Genomic DNA, 27420 nt, shown 5'->3' on the forward strand with positions numbered 1-27420 from the left:
AGACTTTGAATGTATTGTCCTGGCGAATGCTCAGGAACCATCTGTGGAATGCACCAGTGAAGGCTCACTCGGACGTCCTCCCTCTGATTCTATGACTATCCTTTGACAGTATACGCATGGGTTACAAAGACCGCCCCGCTTTATTCATGTTAACTCTAAGTGCCCAGTTAAAACAAGAAGTTTTATTAGGACAGCAGCCATCCGACTTTTCCTGGTGCACGTGTGGCAAGGGTCTGCCACGGCAGATGCTCAAAGGAATCACAGATGAAGCTCCCGTGCATCACAGGCTCAAGTGTCTTTTCACTCGTGGGAGGTATGGAGGAAGACACCAGTCAGGGAATGATCTCTATAGAGGGATTTAAATTTTTGTTTCCTGTTTAGAATTCCCTCTTTTAGAAAAATCATTTCAGCCCTGGCTTGTATAGCTCAATGGTTTGAGTGACGGCCTGTGACCTGAAAGGCTGCCAGCTCAATTCCAGGACAGGGCACATGCCTGGGTTACGGACCAGGTCCCCAGCTCTGGGCATGTGAGGGGCCACAGATAGATGTTTCTCTCACACATCGATGTTTCTCTTTCTTCCTCCCTTCCCCTCTCTCTAAAAATAAATAGAAATCCTTTAAGAGATTACTTCATTCTATACATACATAGAAAAGATCTTTTATTAAGTGTTACATTTCTTTGTGTAAGGTTAACTATTAAACACTGGTTCTATATATACAGCAGTAACTTCAGTCATCTTTGATTTTTCAACCGATCTTTAGTCACATCCATTTCATTTACTTTTACCATGAGGCTTCCTTCAATATTCCCACTGGCATGTCAGATGAGTACAGTTACTCTTCCGCTGTGGAACCTGCTTTTCTCAGATAAGCTTTAACTAATGAATCTTTATAACTAACATTCAGGAAATTGACTTTAAAATCCCCAAAAGAAAGGTCAGAGTTCAAAACCTGGATAACTTATTGTGGTCTGTAGAATAAAATTTTGAACGAGAATTCACCAGGGAGCCTGTCAAGGCAGCTGCAAAGATCTTCAGACTGTATGCGAACCCCAGACAACCTGGCGGGGTCTGAGCACCCAGCCTTCCCCCGTGTCCAGCACCCAGACCAGCTCTTGCCTTTGGCTCTCTGCACAGCTCTCCTGCTGCCTGTCATGCTGTTCCCCTAGATGCCATGGTGCCTTCATGTCTGCGCCCCCAAAGGCCTCCGCCTGCCCCAACCACCCCTCCTCATCGGCTCTACTGTTTCTAACAGCATGCTGCACCTTCTAACAAGGGTGTAATGTACCTATGACATTATTGTCTGTCTCTCTTCTCTTAGATGGTAACTGCCACAGGCTGGGGGTACTTGTTCTGCTTACTCATCTCCTGCACCTTCCACGTGTCTGGCGCATAGTGACTGTTCACCAAATATTTGCTGAGAAAGTAAGTTAACATTCTGTTCTTCATACAGGAGTGTGTATGCCTGTAACTTTAATGGGTATAGTAGTTACTCTGAGCAGCATAAATACATATGCTTCAAAAAATATGTGAAAACAAAACTTGAGGAACATTAATTACCTCTGTGAAAAAAATCAATATTGTGGATTCTATAAAAGCTGCTTAATTGGAAAAAGTCAGCAACACTGCAAATACTCTCCAAGTTTCTAGGGCTTTCGTTCTGTCTGAAAATGAACTCTAGCAGAGTGAGCTAAAAGGACAGTATCTGTTAAACACACTTTCTGGCCTGTCATCGGCACGAAGCCTCTCGAGGATGAGATGGACCTAAGTATAAACCAAGGAAACAAGAAGCCCAAGTTTCTGATCTAGAAGCATAAATTCCAAAAGGAATTAACTTAGAAACACAACTAAATTTTATTTTATTTTTTAAAAAGATTTTTATTTATTTTTAGAGAGAGGGGAAAGGAGGGAGAAAGAGATGGAGAAAAACATCAGTGTGTGGCTGTGTGTTGTGTGCCCCCTGCTGAGGGCCTGGCCTGCAACCCAGGCACGTGCCCTGACTGGGAACCAAACGGGCCACCCTTTAGTTCACAGGCTGGTGCTCAGTCCCCTAAGCCACACCAGCCACAGGGCGAAACACTACTAAATGTTAATATCTAAGAGAATTTATATGACCAGTGCAGGATTTGCAAAAATTAGGTTGCATTTATCAGCTTTCACTCTGTGTGCCAAGATATTAACCTGCTGAAAAGCACAGAAAAGTGATGCTGTCCCAGTACTGAAGCACAAACTACACAGATCTCTTCAGGGGCTAAGAAAGCTCTGTCATGTTTTAAGTGCTATCATGTTTTAACTTTGCTTTAAGAGAAGTGAAGATAAAAACAGATAATGCAGCTTTCCTACTTAAAAGAGAAAACAAAACAGCAAGAAACTTCAAGAAGATTTCTGTATTTGTGTAACATCACAAAACAGAAGAGTTGCTGGTATATAAACACCAATAAGTTGATTCTGATTACAGGAATGTGTTTTTAAATGCATTGAGTTGCAAATCAATAGATTTGTCTTAGTAGTGAGAGACTTTACTTCCATTAACACCTAAAAGTGTTGCAGTACTAATTACCGTAACAGTTGGATTGGAAGACTGTCCTGTCAGAGTGAAGGACTCTCCATGTAACAGAAAAACGATTTCTTAGGAGACAGTCTGATAGGGTGACAGAGGGCAAACAAGAAGGTAGCCCGGTTTCAACAGGAGAAACTACACAACAGCTCCCAGCACCCAAGCAGGTGCTTTCTGATGAAAAGAAAGGCAGCCAGAAACCAAACAAAGATACACTGCTAAGAAAAAAAGTGAGAGGTGTTTTTTCAAAACCTACCAGTTCTTCTAATCAATATACCTGATGAAAGAAACAACTCAATATTGGCGAAACACAAAGGTCACATGTCATCTTTAATTTTAGATGCTTTTAAAAAAACAAAACACAAGGGCAAAAACCAAAACAATGCCTACTACTGATTTTTCTTCCAAAAATCCTACTCCAAATTTGAGGAAAGAGCAAATTTAATAATAGGGCAATCCTTTCGTACAGATTCCATGGGTGGAACAGGGCTGCCACGCTCCTCGGCTCCAGGCAGGGATGCCCACGTCACGCTCTGCGCACACGGTGGCTCCTGGAGCAAGTCACGCAGTGGACAGGCTGCCTGGCCACGCAGCACAGGCTGCCGAGCGGAGCATGGCTGAAACTTTACTCAGTGAAAAGGAACAATTCTGACACCTACCACTGAGTGCTGTCTTAATTATCTTACTCATACCTTCAGGTTCAAAGGATATTCAAAGAACTATAGATCATACCATACGCCTGATAACTGTCATTTATTACCTCACTATTAAGAAGAATGAGAATTACACAGCTAAAGGTGTGCTGTACCCAGAGGAAGGAAAAGACTTGATCCTTACCTGCAGAGGCAGGACAGGCCGGCTCCCCTCTGGGCACCCACGGCCCTCTATCGTGGCCAGGCGATCCTGCCTGCCTGCCTGCCTGAGCCCGCCCGCCCACCCAACACTCTCAGTGCCCCACAAAGGGCCAGGTCTCTTCACCGGCCCTGCAGTGGCCAGTCGGTCTGCAGCTCCACTAGGCTACATGTTTCTTCAGGACAGAGCCGAGGGGCTCTGGGTGCCCAAGACCCGGAGGCTGAGCGCAAGGAAATTCGCTTAGAGCTTGGACTGGGGGGTGGGGGGGGGTGCCACTGGAAGGGGAGGGCTGGGAACAACAGGAGGAGTCAGAAATTGTTACAGAAAACATAAAAAAGTACAAATAAACATAATACAAAGTAGCTATCTTTATCCCAAGTGATTAAAAAATTCCTCTTTGATATGTTTTCAAGCCAAGGTAAGGGCTACACACCGCCCCCAACCTTTTTACCTTGCAGGCACACTTCTTTTTAACCAAAAATATTATTTAGCGTGAACATTTATTTTCTACTCTAAAATTTAATTTTTAGCTTTTTCTAATAACTCAAAATCCATCTTCAAAACAGAGTTAACTTCTGAAAATATTACAATAAATTATATTCAAAAACTTTGAAAGACAAAAAAAGAACACCACCACGGGTTGCAAAGGAGACTCTGAGAGTCGCAAACTGTTCTAGGGCGAGAAGGAGGCAGCCCCTGCATGTCGCTGTGGAGATTCTCCTATATCTGCTTAAAAACTAAAATTTACTCACCTACAGTGCGTATGCCATAAAGGCGTGTTTGGTTTTATTTTGATTTTTGGGAGAAGACAGAAAATGCCTCCAGTTTTACAGACCTACTAACAACCCAAAGCCTGACAGCTACAAACACAGCCAGCTTCCTGCGCGGCTGAGTGGAACCCAGGCAATTGTAACAACTTTTGCTGACCAACAGGAGGAAAGGAAACACCCGCAGAGCAACACCAAACAGTGGTTCATAAAAACTGCAAGTACTCAGAAAACACCTTAGCAAAGAAATCAGAAAGAAAAAGAGAATAATGATGAAAAGGAGAGGAACAGCAGTAAACAGATAAATGAAGGGAAAACTGAGGGGCAGGCGTGAAAGGCAGTAAGAAGTATCAAAAAATTCACGTGTAACAATCCACTTGGGTCACGCTCTTTCTCGTTTCATAAGGTATTTCTTAAATGACACTTTGGAGAATTACTTTATTTACTCAAAGTATCCCATTCGGGGCTATTTTGGAAAAGCCCAAGCAGGCGCACAGGCCCCTGAACACACGGGCCCAGCCGCGGGACGCACCTTGGCGGTTATCTGGAACTCCTCGTGCTCCTTCAGCAGCTCTTGGGTGTGCTGTATGCTCGAACCCGTGGAGGTGTGTGTGGACAGGTAGAACTCCCCGTTGTCATGGATCCATTCCAGAGCCTAGCCAGGGAAGGAATGGGAAATGTTCACGGCTGAACAGTGGAGAGGGAGGTCCGAATTCCTCGGTATCTCAGGTAAGCGGGAAGTCACAGGCCAAGGCCAGAGCACCTCAAGAAGTGTCCCCTCAAAGACAGACAAGTTTCTGAACTAAGTATCAGAATTCTACTGAAATTGACAGTCTAGAGAAAGTTGTAAATGTGTCACGTATGTAACAAGAAAAAGGTCAAGAGTTTCTTATAATCATGAACCTAAAGTCACAATCAAAGTACTAAGGTTCTTTTTCAAGAATATTGGGACGGTGCGGGCAAAGGGGTGGGCTAAGACCCTCACATCGTTAAATATTGAGGCAACCACGTCACTGGACCTTTACAACCTGAGAGGTTCTAACCAAAAAAAGAAATGAACACAGATGTGAATTCCTAGCTTTCAAAAGTACAACTTTAGCCCTTTCTTCCTATTCCCGTATCTGGTGAACACCCAGGCATGTACCCGCTTCGCTTGTTTTGAGGGCTCCCGCAGAGGACCCATCCCCACATCCGGCCTGCGTGAGCCACGGGAGGCACTGGCAGAAGATGCAGCCAACCCTCCCCGGTGCAGGGAAGCGATGACCACGCCTGGAGAGAGGGGCCAGCGCAGTTCCGACTGCAACAGAACGACACCGTTCTAACGAACCTATTCCTCCATGGTTTTCAGTGGAAAGCCATTTGTTTTCTTTCCACTTTCATACAGCTGATGTGAAACCAGATTTATTTAAACACACACATCCTTAGCTATATATGGAAGAGCAGCATGAGAAAGTAGAAGCTTTAATATCTGCCCTTTAAATCTCAGTTATCCACTGTCGTTTGCCGGTATTGGAACAGAAACGTTACGGTCTCTGTTGGGTATTTCACGGCGTGTATAGGATTTTAGGAGAAAAAAACAAAACAAAAAGAAACCCAAGACCCAGATTACTTACCACGTAGGTTACTGGCTGGGAATTTACTTTTGTTATGCCTGAGGGTGCCTATCCCGTCTTGGAAACAACATCAACACTTACTCTGATTCAAGGCAGAAAGCCATTTGTTCATTTATTCAAAGGTCCTTGGTTTCTCTGTTCACATAGCCCATGGTACCCAAGTGCCTACTATCAAGTCAGGTGCTGGGTGAGGCAGGAGGGAATGAAAAGCTTAGGCCCTGCCCTGTAGACTGGGAGGGGGGAGAGATGAAGAAAGATACACAAAAGACAGATGAGAGGGGGGGAGACCTTAGAGGAGCGGTCAGCGGAGGCGCTATTGAAGCTGAGATCTGCAGGCTGAGAGGGGCTGGGCTCAGGAGGGATGGAGAGATGTTCAGAGTGGGGTAGAGTACTGGTGGGCAGTGCACCCCACGGCCCCGAGCAGAGGGAGCTGGGTCCACCGCAGGGAAAGGCTGGAGGTGAGGCTGTGGAGGGCAGGGGGTTGCTGCGTGGAAAGGGATTGGAGAGTGTGGAAAGAATCACAGCAGTTAGCAAACTGGTTCAGAGGTTTAGCCAGGACACAGCTGCGTTCAGCTGGCACGATGGCTCTGGATGGGAGAGGGTCGGGCAGATCTGACACTCACGGGAGGCGCGCACCTAGGGGACCGATGAAGGGGTGCAGGTTGGGCCACAGGGGAGGCAGGAATCGGGATCCACACACCCTGGAAGGTGAGGGGACAGGGGACGGGACTCTTCAGTCCCCTTCTGCCTTTAGTGATGCCAAAGTGGCACCATGCCAAGAAAGTGGCCGGGATTATCAGTCTGGACACCACAAATGGAGGCCCGGGCTGCAAGACAGCAGCAGAAAAGATAAGAGAGGAAAGAGAAACAAGAACGAGCCTCAGCTGAGCCCTGGAGAAAGTCAGCATCCAGAGGCGGCGGGAAGGAACAGGGGCAGCGGAGGTTTAGAGAGCAGAGGGCAGGACTCTCCCAGGGGCAGAGCCAGGGCTGAAAGTCCCCTCTCACCGCCAGGGAGGCTGCATCCCGTGGACCTCAGGGTGCCACCCTGAGAGGTGCACCAGCCACAGGCCTCAAAGACGGGTCTATCATAAGCAAATGATGCTGACCCAGGAAGTGTGATGAAGGCATAGAGCAGAACCCAACAGGTCTGCGTGGCCAGTGGGTCATTCTCGGTCATGGCCTCAACTTAACGGTTTTATATTTGGCAAACGAACTGACTTTAGGAAAAAGCAACAACACATTATCTCTGTCAAAGGAGTTATTTACAAGTTTGTTCTGTGCAGCTGAATGATTCTTTGTCTTTCAACAGAGAAATAATAAAGACATGTGAGAGAGAATTATGAAACAATCTCTCGTTAGAAACAAAATCAGGCTGCCCTAAATCTAAAACATGGCTGAACTGTTTTTAAATAAAATGTTAAGAAAACGTAATTTAAACATTAAGAATACTACTGCTTTCCACCTCTGCTGGGAACATGAACAAGTACACCTGGTAAAGTCAGCCGAGACGAGAAAAAGGCCGAGGCAGGCGCCAGATTCTGGGCACGATGAACTCCAGCCGTCCACCTGTGGGGAGCTAGGCCACGCACTGCGAGACTAACATTCACCCACAAGCAACGAAATAGGCTCCCTAAGTGGGAAACGCATGTAAGGAAGATGGTAATCTTCTTAGGCTAAAAGATTTCACTAAACGCCTGCTCTGTGACAGGCACGCAGTAGGCAGACAGCTGGATTCAGAGGACGGTCCAGGTCTGACGTGGTTACCGCAGTGACTCTGGGCTCCTTGACATGGGGCATGTCAGACGGCTCCAGAGACTCTTAGGCTGCCAGACAGGCCAACAAGGAGTGACAGGGATCTCAGTGTTAAAGCTAGGGGTCTGAAGGGCTTTCCCCTAAAACGACCTTCCGTGACTTCCATTCGGGCAGAAACACTCTATCCCAAAATGATTTTAGAAAGGGGGATACTGAAAAGGGGGATTAGCCAAATGCACGAACATTTTATCTTGAACACATACATACATACAGCAATATAAGAAAACCACCCACCACAGTAATTACACAAGTACAACTCCTATATTCCACAGTGATTTCTAAATTGTCATCATGTGTAACTCGTACTTTGCTGTTTTAAATATGAGGTCACGACAGTAGGGACAAGCTGAGCGACACACTTGCTAAGGGTCATGAGGTTGTGGGGTTTTTTTTTGTTTGTTTGTTTTGTTTTTTTAACACCAAACGGTTAACTACAAGGCATGACCTGTTTGAATCATCAGAAGGTGGTTCTGACACTGCTGACGTGGGGGTCTAAGAACAGGGGTGGAGGGCACCGCGCAGCCCAGGGTGATGACTGACCTGCTTGGCACTTCGCTCGAAGACCACGTACTGCTGGCACTGGTCCAGCCGCCTCTTTCTCATGGTCCAGTAATGCAATACCCTGTTCTCCCGCTGGAAGAGCTCATTCAAGATATCTGAGAGAATAAAGAGAAAGGTGCACGTTGGTGTTTGCAATCAATGAAAACACCTGCAGAACCCCATTCACTTAGACTTTGACTTTTTAATGCAAATGCCATTGCAAGACAGAACATCACACAGAGCCACACTGCTTGCTTGTCTCGGGTTCTCAACGAGCATGTCAACCAGACCTCTCTTTAGTCTCTTACCCCAATTTATTATCTGATGGACGAGATCGCTGTAAGGTTAAGGTCGGCCCCTAAGACCTCAGGGTAGCGGGATCAGTGGGCCATGCTACTGCCTCCCCTGCTGGGCAATCTGACAATATCACTGTTAGATACTTTGTTAGAGACCATTAAAACCTTCCTATAGAAGGAATTCTGATTATGTTACAGGATGTATGTCAAAATGGTGAAGGACTAGAAAAAAACAAAAGTTTAAAAAAGATGAAGTAGGCAAAGGCCAAAAAAAACTCTGATTACATAAAAAACTAAGAATGTCATAACCAAACAATAACTGCCATAAAAATACTACACCAACTAAAAAAAAAAAACAGGAAAAAATATTGGGAAAATATAAGATACTGATCTATTTTACTTAATAGTCAAAGAAAAAGAGGAACAATCTGTAGGAAAATGAGCAGAGCATATAATCATGAAGCTTACGATTTTTAAAATATGGCCACTAGACACAGAACACAAGTTTAAGCTCGCTCAAACAAGAAGACCATCTTGCCATTTTCCTGGCAAGCACTGTGCCATCATCAGCACTAGAAGGCGTGGGGGAGACACTCAGGACCCTGTCTTCTTGCTGAGGGAGGAAAACAGAGCACAGTGGATAGGCAACAGGGGAGGACACTGAGGTGCTCATACCCTTGAGCCAGGAATTAGTTCCCAGGTGCATGGCGCTCACACAAGGTGTCGAATTGATTTGGGCTCGGGTGCGCGAACACTGAGGCACAGCAATGTGTGAGCCCACGGATTAGGGTTGAGTCAGTTACAAAATCACTACACCGGACATTCAAGAGAATAGAGACCTTTAAATCTGATATAAAAAGATGACTACAATATACTAAGCGACTGAAACAAAGGGGGAAATATAGTCCCATTTTGATTAAAAAAAAAGGCAGCAGGGTGAGAGGAATCTACCTATGTTTAGGTTTCTCTGCATATTTAGATTTATGTGCTCAGACAAGATGTGCAAAAAAGTCTCAACAGTGGTTATCACCAGCAAAGGGATTAGGTAATTTATATACATTTGTCACTTTTCAAACTTTTTATGGTAAATCTGTTTTACTCCGGAAGTTTATAAAATAAACAGATAAAAAAAACTCCAAAAGAATGATCTCACCTATAAGAGGAACCTGATGAACAAAACGAACGAACAAAACAGGACCAGAGGCATGGAAACAAGCAACGGACTGACAGAGACCAGACAGGCAGCGTGGAGGGGGATAAGGGCCTGGTTACAGAACAAGTGTAAATGACCCACGGACACGGACAACAGGGCACGGGAGAGCAGCAGGGGAAATTTGGAACAACTGTAATAGAACATTAAAAAAAACAAAACTTCAGAAGAAAATCCCCAAGATTGAAACTGCAAGTCAAATAAATGGTAAGGAGACTATAACTCCACTGCATTGGAAAACCTTAAAAACACCAAGTTTCCCAGAAATGTTTACTGAGTTCTCAGCAGGCTCAGTGCTTTGTGTGAAATGAGAGTCTGCGAGCCGCATTTGCCCACCCGCTCAGTGGTCCTTCAGCAGGTCCTCCTCACTCTGCTGAAAAAGTGAACTAGTTTCCTAAACCAGATTAAGACTTTGAAATCTGAAGCCTGTCAAAAAATTGCACTACCTCTTAAATGAAAACATCACATGTGAAAATTAACATAAACCACTGGGTCTTTTCTGGTCTCTGACTGCCACAGTCTCTGCCTAGGGCAGAGCTGATTTGGGGCAAGGAAGACGCCCAGCAGAGGGGCACCCTGGGGCTTCCTCAAGCTCCTGAGGGGCCCTCTGATCGCGTGGGCCGACCCTTCCTGGCCTGTCGTCTGGGGCAGGGGGTCGGGGAGAGACACACTGCCTCTTCTGGCACTGTTATCTTTGCATGAATCTACCGCACTGACCCACCCATAAACCTTTTGTCCCCAAGTCTATGGTGAGAGAAAGAGAATATTTCTTTTTTAACTACCCTCAGCATGCAGCATGATGAGAAACACTAGCAAATGCATAATAATTATCTGATGAGTGAGTCCATGAACATATATCCCTCTCACACATACATGTACCTATCAAACTGGTACAACCTAGGAAGCCTCCTAATATCTTCAATCAGAGCAGAGTATGGCCACAAACCAAAAGCAATACAGAGAGATGGGAAAAAGGAAATGACTTTCCCATGAAATGAGTCAAGGAAACTGATTACTAATACACATAACTTGTTGATGATGAAGATTCATTTCTGCTGAAAATGAATGCTCCTGTTAGTCACTCATTTTTCCCAAGGGAAAAGGACACCAACTAATAAATATATCAATCTCATCTTTAGAGCTTACAATTAATTGTACCAATGTGAGAGAAAATCATTCTCTGACAACAGATGAATGAGATCAACAGGGAATAGAATGCAATGTACAAAGTTTTTTTGCCAATCATGTTCTTTTAAAGAAGTGGGGGGTGAATCAGTAGTTAAGTGGTTACTGCAATTCTTCCCTGACGGAACTCGGCCACCAGAGCGCAGGCTGTGTGGCCTCAGCCCCCTCTGCCTCCGGACTGCACCCTAGGCCCACGGGCGGGCAGGGGGCATGTGTGCAGTTAAGGCGCACAGAGCGGTGCCTTAACCTTAAGGCTATTTTAAAGATCTCTCATCATTTTCTCAGGATCCACTTCCCTGTCATTGCAATTGAATTTACAAAAACTGTGATTACATTTAAGTTTAAAATTATGTAACATCCGGTTGCATCATCTTTGTAAAATAATCAGAATTTTACAAAGTAAAAATTTAAGTCTTCTTCATTTCCATCCACATCAATCCTATTTATCATTTAGTATAAATTTTCCCAGATCTTTTTCTATGTATTTACATATACATATAGGTATTTACATATACATGTTATATATTAAGAACATGGTTTTATAGATTTCATACTCAAACGATATCAAACTATAATACCATTTTGCAATTTGTCTTAATAATGCTTATATAAATAAAATTAACACTTTACAGAAATGATATTGGTATATAATTTCATGATTTAAACTTCATAAAATATTTTGCTTGTAGATAACGCTGGTTTTCATTTGTTCCCAATTTATAATATTTTACTTACTTTAACAATCAATGCCAATACATATCATCCCAAACTATGTTTCTTCTCCCTGTTTATATTCTTCTACTTTATTCAATAAATTGAGTCTATATACAGTATCCGGCAGAAATACGGCCTGCTTGAGTGTGGTTGGTAGGGTAATAATATGGGTATAATAGTTTATAGTTTTAATTTGAACATTGCACTAAAAATGTCATACGGTATGCTTGAGTGTGCTATTGTATGTTATAGAATTACATGCTTATGATTGTGTAAAGGTTTTGTAATAAAAAATGGGCATTACTTGTGCCAGACCCTGTATTTAATATTCTATTATTAAACTAAGATAATCAGTAAGAACTTTAATAATATGAAACAAACATTTAAAATGAAGTGCCTGGGACCAAGCTTGCCAAGCGCATCCTGCCCAGCCCCTCCCCCTGCTTGCCAGCCGGCTGGGCCCTGACTATACTCACTTTTCACTTGTTGTTCAGGGGCTTTGATATGTGTCACCATCCCCGGCATGTTCACACTATTCCTGTGCAGGTACTTGAGGAAGACATCTGCGTTCCTTCTCGCAAGTGTGCAAGCCTAAGAACAATGGAGAGCGACATGTTGTTAACCTGCCCTGAACGAACATGGATTTTGAGGCTTTGTGGACATTAGTGGGCTCTAACATGTCTTTACTGAAAGTGTTCGCCTGGCCAGCTGTGGTTTGGAGAATACGTAGTTTAAATTATATTTCAATTAAAAATATGTATGTCTTAGAGTCCTTGCTCTGATGAAGCCAGCCGCTCTGTTATAAGCGTCCCCAAGGAGGGGCCCGGGGGCAGGGGTGAGAGCAGCTGTCGGCCCCCAGGCCAGCCTTGAGGGGGCCGTGTCCATGGCCAACACCTCAGTCACAGCCTGTGAGAAACCCTGAGCCAGGGGACCTGGCTGGCCTGTGCCTGGATTTCTGTAAAGGGCAGGCAGAACAATACTTTCGGCTTCTGGAGTCTAGCGTCGATGTCTCTGTTGCCACTTCTCAGCCTGATCGCTGAGGGGACAACCCGCAGATGCGTGACGGGGAGGGATTTGCTCTCAGGCCTCAGTGTGCCAACCCTCGGTTCAAGCCCTCAGATTTTGGGGCGGGCTGTTATGCAGTGTTATTCCAGTAATAGATAACTAATATTACATGTTTATAAACTGAAGGGACTAAAACTCTACCACCCTGAAGCTGCTTTTTAGGGATACTGATTTTAAACGGATCATTAAGAAACAAAAGACTCAGAAAGAACCTTTGACCCTCCCCCTTTCCTGCCCAAGAGAGTCAGACAGAGAAACCTGCTTCAGGAAGAAAATCTTAGGATGTTTTCTTCACCTAATTTGAACTAAGTATGGTTAATAGAGGGCTTCAGGTAGGAGCCTATTAGCTAAACACCCAACCTGAACCAGAGACATGGAAACAAGCAACACACTGACAGCCATAGGAGGGTAGGAGGGAGGAGGGAATGGTGGAAGGAAGGGGAAGGGATTAGTCCAAAGACACGTATGAATGACTCATGGACGTGGACAAGGGAGAGGGGACTGACTCGGGGCGAGAGGGGTGGGCAGGGTGGAAGGGGGTGAAAGGGGGAAAAAACTGGGACAACTGTAATAGAATAAATAATAAATAAGTAAATACCCTGCATGTCTCATTGTTTCTGAGTCACCTAGCAAGGATTTTCCTGCCACGTGTTCCACTCTTCCTCAACTACCTATAAATAGCCCATTCTCATCTCTGAAATCTAATATTCCATTTCCTCACCCTTATCTCCTTTGTCCAAAATGTCTTAAGTGAGTACACTCAATGTTGCCTCATAGTCTTTGGAATTTTCATGGATTTATCGTGTCGATGTGAATTCCCCATGTACATGTATTAAACTTTGATTTTCTCCCGTGTAATCTGTCTCTGTTAATTTGACTATTGGCCCAGCCAGAAGAATTTAGAAGATGGGAGGAAAAGTATTACTATGTTTTAGCCCCCACAGAACCAAGCAAGTAATTTCATCAATGTATTAAAAAACAGGAGTTAGTAAGAGAAAAAGAACGTAAATGTGAAATGGAAGAAGGAAAAAAACACATTGATTACATGTGAACTGGAAATACTTTGCACATTTCTTGTCCCAGATCTGGAATTAATCTTTTCCTCAAAGAACCCTGCCTCCTCCTCGCGGTAAATGGCACTGCGAGGCCATAGTCTGGGCACCAGGGGTGAGCACTGTTGTTAGGCTGGTCGCCCTTTCTAGGCCTTTCCCATAGACAGAGCTAGAACACATTTTTTTTTTTTTAATGAAGAGAAAAATATACCCTGCATCTCTACTGTTGAGCCTAAAATAAGCTGTCATACCAAACATCGAGGAAGCTGTGATAACTGCTGAGGTCACGTCAAATGGACTCTGCACCAGCTTGACTTGAAGGAGCTCCCCGCTAAGGGGACAACTTGACTATTTAAATGACTGCAGTCGATTGAAATGTATCAAATACATTAAAATCCATGACGACAGTTTACAAAAAAACCCTAAATCATGTATATAGAAGTTGCTAGAGCAACGGCTCATTATTCTGTAAATGGTAAGCTAAGGGAAAGAGTGAAGCATTTACCGTGCTTTTTCTGCATACACTCTATTTTAGATGAAGCAAACAGCTGAGGGGATAATAATTCTAGCCAATCGAGGAGGAACAAATGGCAGAATATCAGCATTCTGCAACTCCCAGTGAACAACATTACCACTGGCTACTAAACCCATGAGGTGCAAGGCAGGCGGGGAACAGTGTAACAGATGAACTGGCCTCGCCCTGTCCGAAGCACTGATAAACCCTCACAGTGCAGCCAACAGAGAAATGGGACTTGTGTGCCTCCTCATGTGACACATGGAAAGTGCAAGCACCATGCATCGGGGGCGCTAATTGCACATACGCACGCACACACTCACTCGCATCCGAAGCCAATCAAGGCTTTCAACCTAAATAACAGAAACTCAGAGAACCCAGGTTGGTGCTATTACCAAAATCTGGAGAGTGGGAAACACCATAGTATGAGTAACTTACTTCTTCAATTAATAAATGGTAATGAAAGAAAGGGTGGTATTTACGATATTTTGCCATAGATAATGTGCAACCACGTTTTTGTGTGCATCAAACACAGGGTTTCTATACCCATTATGTCCATGGTAAATAATCATTATAGCCATGTATAATACACATCTTTATTTTTCCCTAAAAAATTTGGGCCAGAAAGTGCACATTATACACAGCAAAATATGGTAGATTAAGAGAAACTTAAGAGGCATACTAATCAAATCAACGTTTGGACGTTGTTTGGCTCTTGATTAAAACCATGCATAAAAAGACATTTGTGAGACAATCACGAAAATTTGAATACTTTGATTTTACATGAAATAAGTTATTATTAATTTTTAAGATTTGAAAATGGTATTGTGGCTGTTTTAGAAAAGTATAATTTAATGTTTAGATACTTACCAAAGTTATGTGCAAGTAAAATGATGTAATGTCTAGAATTTAAAACAGCCCGTGAAGGTAGGCACACGCCCCTATGTTGATCATTGCTGAAGTTAAGTGAGGTGCATAGGGGTCATTCTCTATTCTCTCCACTTTTCTATGCATCTTTAAACTGTCACAATAAAACCTTTAAAGACATCCGACAGACAACCACTAGAGAATTCTAGTGAACAAAGGAATCCAAACAGGCCTGTGATTATTTTTGTTTTATAATTTTACCAAAATACCTTTCTTCATCATATTAACCAAGTAGCATTCAATTTTGTTTTACACTAAGTGGAGTCCAGAGAGAGAGGGGCAAATTACGATTCCAACTTAAAACACCTAACAGTGGTAGGCATTTCATAAACTTAAAATAGCAACAAGCATGGTGGTGCCTCCAGGTCCTGCTTCAAATAGTTACAATTAGGGAGTCTGGGGAAGCTACTACTGTTTTCCCACCCTGATTTGCTTCAATAGAAAATCACGGTGGTGGAAGCACAACCCAGCATACCAGATAAGAATTTTCAAAGAGTTACCATTTACTCTCTCAGACTAAACAATAGCTTTCTCTATCAGGAAGAACCATCACCTTCAGAAATGGAACAGAAATTGTTAGATATAACAGGAAATGGGGTCAGAAAGGTCAGAATGCTGAAGCAATGAGAAAAAGTAAACCTTTAAAGCAACAATGAAAAAGTAAACACCACACCTATTTTCAACAAGTCTGAGTGACAACAAGATCCTCAGAAAATTTGTTCCAAAGAGTAAAAGAATGAAGCATGGAAACATTCAATGTCAATGCTACTAAAAACACTTTGGCCACTGTTTAAAAGTTTCAATGTTTCAAAGCACATCAACGACTTAGGTATGAAAAGTAACGCACACACACGCGCGCACGCACACACACGCACGCATGCACACGCACATGCTCCCCCCTCCCACCCCGCTCCCCGCCAAGGCTTGAAAAAGTCCTTATTTAAAGCTTCTCAGAGTTAAAACTTAGAGCTTGGCCCAAACTGAATTAAATTTCTCCTGCAGGAAACATTTCCTGAGTTAAGTATTACAAACTGATCCTATAATCCACAAGAGGTGGTCCTGCTTTGTGTCTACACTGGGCTCATGTATCTTCTGAGATACAGTCTTTGTTCCTAGAAAGGGTGAATTTCCAAAGGAAGATTATTTTAAGCTATAGGCATCTTTGATTCACCAAATCAATCAATCAAGCGCGCGCGCGCGCGCTCGCGCGCTCTCTCTCTCTCTCTCTCTCTCTCTGTCCAGAATCCTTTGGTATTATGACTTTCACCTGTTTTTAATTCACACAGATTTCTCGCTTTCTCTGTGAACACTAGAAAGACAACATAAATAACAAAAACATTTTTAAGACATTTCTCGGATCAACTAACCCATTGCTCACACGATGCTGCCCTGACCACTCTCCACACGGGGAGAACTGCGAGATGTGTGGGGACCTCCCTTGGAGAGTGACAACGGACACATGCGCCTGGCCTGCCGGGGTACCGACGGCTCTCTGACAGGCCAATGCTCAGTACCACCTTCAGGTGACCCCTCCTGGATCTGCGTACACCGCTCGGGGAGGCATCAGCCCCCCAGGAGGCCGCTCGTACCTTCAGGAACGCTTCCTTTTGTTCAAGGTGTTTGCTGATCATGGGAGTGACGTGATCCGTCTCGGAATTGGGGCCCAGTTTGTCGGCCCCGCCGCACCAGTCCTCCTCTCTCTTGTACTCCTGCTCCAGGCTCTCCAGGACACTGCAGACCTGTGGACAGAAGCGAGGTCCAGGCTCAGAGGGGCCACGGGCACCAAAGGACACGGATCTGCATCTTTGGGGAGCATTTTCAGTCAGGCTTTGGGCATGAAAGCGCTGGCCCAAGCACCAAAACCACCAGAAGGAACCGGGGCTCCATCTTTCATGAGGACAAATGCAGGCCTTTCAGAACAAGGATGAAATAAGAGCTGAGCCAAAATGCACCCCCCAAAAACCTGAAAACAGAAATCTGTCTTTCAGGCCATATACTTAAATGAGAGGAAAAGGGGCACCTTCTTGTGCTGTGGTACGTAAGCTAAGCAAAAACTATCTTCAAAGAACACTTCTTTTCTCAGCTGGACTTGCGGTTGGCTGGCTCCATGATGACTGAGGAGTTAATGATTGAGCTGTCCAGGCACATTAAGCTAAAAACAAAATGTCAGTTGGGAGGTCCCAGGCTAGGACCCCGCTCCCTACCTGCTCCGAAGTTTTGTAGAAGGCGACGGAGGCGTTCACGAGCTTGAGGCGGTCTTCCATCTTGAGCATGAGCTGCTGCCAGTGAGAGGCCACCTTCTCAGCACAGTCCCTGATCATGTCCATGTCGTAGTGATTGGCCTGCAGCATGGCTTCGGCCTTCTGCTGCACCTGCAGCGCACTCTGATGCGTTTTCTATGGAAAGACAGCGGAAAAGCGGGGGACCTCATGTAACAGGGTTTACTGGAAAGGAACTGGGCAGGTTTCACAGAAGCTTTTATAGAAGCAACCTCAGTTAACACGCATTTGGACACTTCTACAAACACAGCAGAGAGTTAAGTTAAAAAAAAAAAAAAGTTCTCACGCCTGGCAACAACTGTGTTTCTGTTTAAATGACCTAATGACGGATGAAGATTTTCCTGAATAGGCCGCAGCGGTGGGGCGCTGGCCTTGAGATAGCAGGAGCGGCCTCTCACAGCCAATACTCTGGAGGAGCTGTTCAAATGCTCCAAGTTCGTTATTCCCATTGATCCTTCTTATAATAGCAGCCACAGGCAAATGAACAAATGGGTAGAAAGGTGGCCAAAGTGACTACTTTTATTTTCATTTTCAACTTCAACTTTGGACTAGTATAAAAAGTTTTCAAGAACTATTGATTTTTTTTTTTTAAAAGAAAATCTTAATGAAAAGTTAAGAATGAACTGTTTTTTTTCTGGAGATCCCTGCCATAATGAATTTATCAAAATAGCATGACAAGCCAGGAAGCCCTCCTGCTCTCACAGCCGCACTAGGAGAGTTAGGGGGGCGCTGAGAGGTCGGGTTCTCTCATGAAGAAACAGACTGCTGGGCAGGCCGGGGGTGGGGCTCTATGGACACAGACTCTTCTTTTAAAAGGAGCAAAATTTTGTATTTCATCTGAAACGGGGCTAATGTTTCTATAAAAACTGTATACAATATAGTCCCAACACCGGATCTGGGATGTGCATTGACAACTTAATTACTAGTAATCACTTGGTACAGTGTAAAATTTCAAAAGATTCCTGGAGTCAGGGCTGCAAGAAGTGTCGATGTGTGTCTGTGGCACTGATTAGTTAAAAACTATGGAACAAATTAATGATAATCCCTGTGGCTTCCTTCTCTGGCTGACAATATACAGGGTCTGGCACAAATAACACCTCTTTTTTATTACAAAATCATAAGCATGTAATTCTGTCACATAAAAATACCACACTCAAGCACACCATATGACATCTTGGGTGACATGTTCAAATTAAAATTACAAATTATTACACCCATATTATTATCCTACCAACCACCCTTGGGCAGGCCTTCCTTCTGCGGGGCCCTGTATACATAAAGGGTGACGGAAACAAGTTTTCAGTAACCTACTGCTCCTTTGCCCTTAACTTTACCTTCAGACCACCTGTCATAATTATTACTGCCCCCCCCCAAAACCTGGAAATAGTTATCTACCTGCTGTGAGAGTGAATCTGAGTAGGCCGAAGTGGGCCTGAGCCATTCTGCTCAAGCACAACGTGGCACTGGCCCTCTCGTGGCAGGAAACGCTCAGGGAGGAACGCTTTTAACCAGGGTCGGAGGAGCTGTCTTTTCATACCAGTGAAGCGTGATCTGTACCTGGTCTTGGGGAGCCACCCGAGCACCCTGTGTGTGCTAGGGCTGCTGACATAGCAGGAATGTGCCTATGAGGCCAGCAAAATATTAACAACCTCAGCCGAGACGCCCACTTGGGCTCCCCAGTGCCAGGTTCCTGCCCCAGGGAGGGGCCTCCTGCCAGGCCCTCTCAGCTGGCCTCAGGGACCCTCGCTGTGGGGCTATCCTGGCTGGCTCAGTGTCGCCTCACTGCCCTCGTCAGGCGGTGGCCTTCCCCTGGAATAAACCGTCAGTATGTAGTACTGCCGTTTGGGGTCCTGCCGGCCCTGTTTCGGCGGCAGGGCCAGTGCCCTGGGATGGGATTTAATGGGCTGGCCTTCAGGCTGGAGGGAGCCAGTGCAGGGGGCCGCGCCTCCTCCCTACCTCGATGGCGTGCTGGAACTGCTCGTGCTCCCGCTGCAGCTGCTCCGCCTCCTGCAGCGAGCTGGCCGTGATGAGCCCCGCGTTCAGCATCGACTCTCCGTTGCGGATCCAGCCCAGCACCTGCAACGTCACACAGGGTGTTCCAAATAGAGGCCCTGCCCAGGCAGCCCAGGGACCGGCGCTGACGCAGTCCGCCCAGCAGGGCGGCCGAGCTGCTCACATCAGCTACACAGTGCTGGCTTCCTTAGGACCTTGCTGTCGCCAGCCTGATGGCCTGCAGCAGTGTGTGGTCCTAGGGGCTGCACTTTTAAATGAATTGTTATTTTTAGTTGCAAATGGAAGCTGAAAAGGTAAAGGGTCCAGAGGATGGTTATTAGTCCACAAGTCAAAAGAGATTTAGGCCCACGCGTTAGAAACCCTACCACCAGGAAGAATTCTCTGATAATAAAAAGAGGTGTTTTTCACTCCTTTCAGTGCTAATGAAAATGCAAAATTGGCGAACTGCTTGATAAAGGAACCATTTCATATCAGTAACAAAATTTCCAATTTAATATCAGCATTAAATGGCACAACCAAATATGAATGAAACTGTACTGTAACACTTGGTCACATGAAAAGATGCTCAACTTCATACACAAAGAGACATAAGCTCTGACTGCAGAAGCCACAGAGGCTGTGGAAGGTCCTTCTCGGTAGCTTTCTGAGGCAGAGACCACTCATTACCTACCGAATACCTATTTTCCTTGTCTCCTTTACTCAGAAAACCCCACCTTTTGGAGATAGCTTAAGACAAAACCACTTCTTGGCCCCTATTGCAGCTTGGTTACAGGTATGACACAGTAGTAGTTCCAGCCACTGAGATCAAAGCAGTCACCTCTGGGGAATTTTGTGAAAATGTTTTTCTGGTACACGTATCACCTCTTTCTTGTTATGCATTCCCCCTCCTGATGTCTGGACTGTAGAGGTGATGGTTAGGGCTACAGCAGCCATTTGGCGACCAGGAGGAAAAGGCCACCTATCATCACGCTTGCAGCCCAACACATCACGGGGCCACCAGGCGGACACGAGCAATCCTACCACCTTCCGACTCGGTACGTGACGAAAATCATTTCTGAGCCACTATTTTTGGACTCTGTTACTCATTAGGCAAATGCAATTTCTAATGAATGTCATCCTAATCCTTTATTTCTTAGCTGAATTATTATTTTTTTGGCAAGAAGGAACACTTTATTAACTGTTCTTTAAAAGGCAGGCCACATACTCCATCCATCCCATTACATGCGAGGGAGACCAATGGGTACCCTTTTAAAGACTTCCACTTAATAATACATCTGCTTTAATGTGAGTGCTGCCCACTTACGCACCCCACTGTGCTCATGGTCTGGAGGCACCTTCGGTTCCCGCCAATCGAACTAACGTGCTTTTCTGCACATCTACCATAAAGCCACGCTGTCCCTGTATCAAGCCAGCATCCAGTGGTTCCGCTGCTCATGAGATAAAATATCACATCCATGCTGAATATACATACTCATGGAATCCCCCTGGCACTGAGCCAAAAGCAACTTCTTCCAAATGTTCTACTTTATTTTGCATTGCTATCTAGGATGTGGCCATATAGACAACACAAGAAAATTCTAGCCATACACAGCTTATGATCCAGTCCAGATTCATACTGGTGTATTTGGCAGAAAAATCACATCGTCATTTGGACCAGGAAGCAAAGTGTACAGGGTTTCAAGCCAGAGAGCAGCACTAACAAAACAACCTAAATGGATGTTCCTCCCAAGGGCCTGCTGGGCAGTGAAGCCCTTCCCACTGCAGTGCGAACACACAGCTGTATGCGTTCGGGCAGGAGTGTTAGATAAGTATCAGGGCAGCTGTGTTCTGATCAGGGACAACCTTTCCCTAGGCTTCCACGTCCGAATTACCAGATCCTCCATGAAGTCCATGCCAACTGGATCTCCATCCCACACTTTGTTTACCTGTTTAACTTCCGCCTGTAGGTGGCGAAGCTGCACACACTGCTCCAGGTGCTTCCGATGCTGCTCTGCTGCCAAGTCCAGCTCTTGCTGCTTTTCATGAAGAAACTCCAACAAGTCCTGGACCCGAGTGGCCATGTCTACATCTCTATCACAAAGCAGCTCCACACCTGCAGACACCAGATGGAGACCCTAGAATTCAACTACCATTTCAATTTGTTCTTAAGGGGTGAACGCTGGTCTACTTGTGTGAATCATGTGCCCAGCGGGGACCAGGCCATTACTCTGAAGGCCAAGTTCAATGGCACAGCCAGCAGTAGAGTGTTTACTCTGCCTTGGAGAGTACAAATGTGCCTCAGAAAATGTATTTGATGTGTTAAAGCCAAATGTAAAAATGTCTAGCCACCACACTAAACCCATTTCCTGTTAGTCTACTTGTACAATAACTGTGAAAATGTGACATCCTTTACAAAAGAGTGAAGTTTGGCTTGTTTTTGTTATCTGCCGTATACCTAGTTTACTTTTCAGGAAGCATTTAATAATAAGATTTGCGTAAAATGAGTAGTGTACTATGCAAGTTGTTGCCAAGTTTCTAATACTGGTGTTCTCTCTACAATTTTGAGCTTATAGTGCCACCTGCTGGTAAAATATAAATTAAGAAAAATAGTGTGAAAATATTTTCTTGGGACTTACATTTTGTTCAGGGAGATACAGTAGATAGATCATTTATAAAATTAAAGTTCATGCTACTTAAAATAACCTCTAAGAATATTAAGGGTTAAGTGCACTGACTGTAATATTAGAGCTGATACTATGTGGGGGAAAGAAAAGCAAAATGTTTTCTTTTAAAGAGCAGTTATCTATAGCGTCTGTGTCATAGGGGCTAGCTGAACCTTAAAGTCATCACACGGAAATAAACTGTATGACACCCCAGGGGACAGGAAGAACCCACAGCTGACACAGAATAGAATGCACTTCTTACCTGAGGCCTGCACTTCATTGACATACTGCAAAAGGTCCTGCCCTTGGTGGATGACATCAAAGGTCAAGTTGTTCATGGTCAGAGCTTTGTCTGCATGGTGCTGCAGGCGCTGTTCTGCTATTGTGAGATCTTCGGTGTCAAAGTCATTCATTTGCTGAGAAAGCTCATCGTTCCAAGACTCAAGGTCTGAGATGATCTGACGGAGGAAAATCTCTGTTTAGGATCAAGACTTAAAAAATAAATATCTGTTGCAACAGCTTCCGTGCCAAGTAAAGAAGAAAGAGACTCATGTGACTGTCTCAAAAGGACACAGATGCCAATTGAAGGGGATCCCATTAGCCAAAGACGGGATAATTAGACACTAAAAAAAAAAAAAAAGTCCACAGAAGAATAAAATACATTTTAAAATCTATTATTTCCTTATGATGCTTTTTAAAAAAAAGATGAAGAAACACTAAAAGCCAAAAATTAAGTGAGAAAACTTTGGTTCCAATTACAGATACACAGAGAACTAATCTTTACCCTAAAAACTGTTAACTATAGAAGAAAATTATGTAAGTATTTAATGGTGAAGGAAAGTTCCCCTTTATGGATAAATCCAGCTATTCAATGTAGAAAACTAAAGAAATTAGAACATTTTATTGTAATTTTGTTGGAAATTCTAGTAAGCTGGGTAAACCATCTGAGAAAGGGTGACGGGGCACCGAACAACGGAAGGGCCGGGCTGCCGCCTCCTGACCCCGCAGGCCAACCCGCGCCTCCCTGAAGGAGTCAGACCAGATGGGACATGCCTTCTGGCAGGAGGGACAGTGAGGGACCACCTGTGGGCCTTTACATCTGACTTCCAAGTTCACAGGAAATACCAGGGAAAGAAAAACACAATTAAACAACCCGGAAGAAATCAAGTGAGCAAATACAGAATGTGGGACCTGACCACTAATGACGTTACTTCAGTGAGTCATGGCGTGGAGGGTAAAAGGGGCGGATGGAGAGGCAACTCTGGGCGACAAGGCCGAGGAGCAAATGCAGGAGCAGACCCCACAGAGCCCCTGAAATGGAGGCACGTGCAGGAGTCCGAACAGAGGCTGGCGTCACAGGACAATCAGGACGCCTGTCAGCTGGGGGACGTGTTGGGTGGACTGCTGTGATGTCAGCGACTGGCCTCATGTTTTAGGAAAGTCTTCAGGAGAGAAGGGAGGTGCTGACCGAGCCTTCCTCTGAAGCACCACAGTACAACAACAAAAGGAGGGCTGCCTGAGGCAACGGGGGCAAAAGGGTGTTGAATTTGGGGGACAAGCAGTATTATACTATCTTCACTACTTTTGTATGGATTCACGACTTTCATAACATACTTTTTTAAAAATTAAAAGTAAAATGATAAAATCCAAAAAGGAGGAAGAAAACTTGTGGGAGAATATTTTATAATAAACTTCAATGGAGTAACATTTCCCATGGGTCCCAACTACCTGTACCCACATGAGCAGTAAGCAAATGACTCTGAAAATTTGTGAATGTGAGAGTGTACACAGAATCCAGCTAGCAGGTGGGAAATAATACAAAACTCAAGGCTTCCCCCAATTTCTACTGCACAAATCTCCCCGATTTATTATTCTATTACAGGGGTCTGTACACAGTATGTATATTACATTAATTTGTTGAAGTGCACTAATTATAAATTGATAAATTTAAATAATGCCAAACTAGACAGAAACCAAAAGCCACAGAGAGAAATACTGTTAAAAAGGAAAAAGCATTACCATAACTTTAAGCTCTCTCTCTACCCTAAGGGGAATAATGCCTCGTGGAGACACAATGGGCTCAGATAACACTCAAGTAACGGACAGTAAACACAGATCGATGTGCTGAGAGCAGCAGGATTTGAAAACACTCCCTCAGCATAAAGAAACCCTGGCAGAGGCCACGATCGAAGGGTCATCAGGCAAAGTCCTGCCTGAAGGCTGGCATTATAGCCTATTAGCCACACAGGCCAAGAGAGAAACCTGAGCCAAAAGCAAAGTTCATGAGAGTGAAAGTCATTTTTGAATAGTGATTCCTTGGAAACAATTTTTTTAGAATCTATCCCTGAATTTTTTGGACATCTAAGTTTTTCTTCCTAAACACACACAGAATGAAGACTATTTCCCACACCTAACCTGTCACAAGTTGCTAGAGTATTTACCATGTTTGTCAGTCAATAGAGCAGATTTTACTTGGCATATCTGGAAGTTGAGATAGCAATATCCTAAGCCATAGAAAATATCCATTTTTGAGAGACGGAACTGTTACTCCAATTGAAATACAGAGATATAGCGGGTTGAAAAAAACTGGCCAAGTAACAGATGAATTTCTACCAACAACATAATTCCAGGCTTCCCACAGGTAGTGAGATGAGGCATTTTCCTGGCCAAAACCGTAACTGCTAAGATTTTCACGTTTCAAGGTCCTTCAGGGAAAAAAAGATTCTAAGGATGTGACATGTTCAAAGCTTTTAAACTCTATTTTAGGTGGTCTGCGACTGAACTGAGGTTTCGCTTCCTCAGCTCAGGAAAGCACTCACCCCCTGCCTGACTCCCTGGCTTTGCAGAGGCCACGTGGAATCTGGGGCTTTAGTGTGGGCAAAATGTATGCTTTGGGCTCCTGATCTCTATTTTGAAACACTGGTTCAATGAAAGTAGAAATACAATTCATTTCCCCCCTTTCAAGTACCATTAGTACAAGTGAGGCCATTTTATTTTTCCTAATACCCAAATGTCCTAGAAGGAAAAACTTCACATAATGCCTCTGGTTGCATTGTGTTCCTTTAACTGAAACTATTTAATATACAGCTAAATTTACAAAAGCAACTCCTCCAGAGCACTCCAGAGCAGAGGTCAGAGAGGAGAGCAGGTGGCCAGGGCTCCTGCCCACACCAGGCTGTGGGCTGGGCCTGGGCCGGCAGGGCCGCATCAGTCGAGGCCCTATGAGGCTTCTCAACACAGCTCCAAGTGGACTCTGAGGGACAGTCTCAGGTCAAGGCTTCGAGGGGTATTTTTTAAACCAGGGACATGTGCAGTCTTTAATGCTTTTCTTGTTATTAACTGATGTTGATGGTGATGATGATGATGATGATGAAGAACACAGCCAAGAAGGCCTTTCTTTCAGGAAAACATCAATGGAAGTTCAGACAAGCACCGAACCAAGAGGCCCCACGGGAGACCCGCATGGGGCCGGGCCTGGCCCTTGCAGGGCGCACAGCACACGTCACTCCAAGCTGGACTGCAGACAGGCCCACTTCAGGCAGAGGGCCACCTCGTCAGGCAGGCAACCCAAGGCCGGCTCCATAATGCCCTGTCTTTGGTGGCACTTAGGGTCTGGGCCCACGTGCCCTCTCGGCACTGTACCAAACCCAGGACAAGAAATAAACGTGGGGAGAGTACCCTCCATCCACCCTGGCCGGCAGTCACAGGGGCCTCCCGGGCGGCCCGTCTCTGCCACCAGCTCTGTGCCGCGGAGGGGCAGGCCCCAGGAAACCGGCCTCCTGGGCTGAAGTGAGTTTTGGTTCCTTTCATCATGTTTCACAGACTCGGTGTCGTCCGATTATACTTCCTTCATCTTTGCACTTCACCAAGTTCAAAAAAAAGAAGACTTCCCCTGGCACAGAATTATGAACCACATTCCTTTTGCTGAAGAAAAATAAAAGAAACCTAAACTTCTTTCTCCTAATCACATATAAAGTATAAAAGTCAAGTTTTAAGTAAGAATTACAGACCATCTGAGAACACCTCTGTGGGAAGAAAACTGGGTTTTCTACTCCCTAAGATGGTATTGACACAGGCTAAGCTCATTCCCAGGTGTGGACAGAGAAGAGGGAAGAGGGGAGGAGGGGAACCCCAGGGAAAGATGGGAGGGGAACTCCAGGGAAAGAGGGGAGGGGAGGGGACGGGGTCCCTGCCTTGAGCTTGTGCCCAGCTTTGTGGACAACCAAGCGCTGCTGTGCAATGAACCAAGTGGCGAGATGGGCTTGTTGTCAGCAGCTCTGCCTTCGACCTGCCTTTCCACCTGGCTCTGCTCCATCCTGCTGGGCAATGGGGGCCCTGCTGTCCCCTCTGCCTCTACCAGTTTCTACTTCTGGTGGAGGGGCCGAGGCCGCAGCTCCCAGCAAGCCACTGAGGCAGATCACTGTCCCCTCCTCTCTCCTCTTCACACCGAGGGAGAGGACGGAGGAAGGGAGCCAAGCAGGGGACAGAGGAGGGGATACAGGAGGCCCCCTGGTGGTCAAGGGAGTGGCGTTGGGACACTCACATCGATGGCATCCCTCTCAAAGATGCGCAGCTGCAGGAAGAGCTCGAGCTTGATCTTGCGCTCCTGGAAGAGCTCCTCCATCTGGGCCTGGGCCTCGTCCAGCTGCTGCAGCACCGTCTCGATGTGGCTGATGGAGCTGTTGTGCGGGGTCTTGTTGCTGGAGATGGCGGAGTCTCTGCGAGGGAGCAGAGCAGGGAAATGGGGGTTTCAAAGAGACAAACAGGAATTGGAGGAGCAGGTCTCCCAGTGTCAGATACCAGATCCGGAGGCTCGGGACTTGGTGGGGGGAGTGGTGTCGGGGGAGGAAGGCCAGCAGGAAGCAGGACTGCTTGTCTCAGAAAATGGAACGGGCCGCCCCTCCCAGAGAACAACAGCGGCTTCCTCCTCTGAGCAGTGCTCCAGACCTGAGGATGCACCGAAGAATCCCTCCCCCCCCACCCCGTTTCCTCCCAGTTGCTGTTATAAAAAAAAAAAAAAAAATCTAATGATTACGTAAGGTCATTTCAGCAGAGTACCATTTCTAGCCAGTTGTCTCCTTAAGGAGAGATAATAGCTCATACCTGTTTACTATACGTAGTAGTTATATTGGTGATGAGGGGTTAAACTTTCATGCATCAATTAAGCCTCTATCAAGTAACTTTTGCCCGACTCTTCACAAAGTGAGCGTCACGTGAGGTTATCACCAATGATTCAATAAACTGGCCTCTGAGTAACAGAGTCCCTGCAATCCAACAAAAGGAACTTGCTTCTAGCCTCGCATGTGCCCATCTTCCTGCCATGAGGGACAGGTGTCACCCCAAAGCCTGATTGGCCTGCTCAGGCCACAACTTTGAGAAGGGG

At 45.2% G+C, this 27420-nt stretch overlaps 1 protein-coding gene across 4 annotated transcripts in view; it reads right to left on the minus strand.

The window, feature by feature from the left end:
- Positions 1–27420, minus strand: part of TRIO (trio Rho guanine nucleotide exchange factor) — a 317818-nt gene that overhangs the window by 102041 nt on the left and 188357 nt on the right. For all 4 annotated transcript variants that reach the window (XM_054578325.1, XM_054578323.1, XM_054578324.1 and 1 more), the window contains exons 13-21: positions 26581–26755; positions 22300–22495; positions 21321–21487; positions 19339–19458; positions 17308–17499; positions 16693–16842; positions 12022–12136; positions 8141–8256; positions 4708–4830 (exon numbers count right to left, since the gene is read on the minus strand). In XM_054578325.1, coding sequence (XP_054434300.1) covers positions 4708–4830; positions 8141–8256; positions 12022–12136; positions 16693–16842; positions 17308–17499; positions 19339–19458; positions 21321–21487; positions 22300–22495; positions 26581–26755 — 1354 coding nt within the window. The remainder of the gene's footprint in view (positions 1–4707; positions 4831–8140; positions 8257–12021; positions 12137–16692; positions 16843–17307; positions 17500–19338; positions 19459–21320; positions 21488–22299; positions 22496–26580; positions 26756–27420) is intronic.

The sequence above is a fragment of the Pteronotus mesoamericanus genome, unplaced genomic scaffold, assembly GCF_021234165.1.
Source record: "Pteronotus mesoamericanus isolate MK-2021 breed Mesoamerican mustached bat unplaced genomic scaffold, CSHL_Meso_final contig_50, whole genome shotgun sequence".
In the NCBI taxonomy this organism is placed as follows: Eukaryota; Metazoa; Chordata; class Mammalia; order Chiroptera; family Mormoopidae; genus Pteronotus; species Pteronotus mesoamericanus.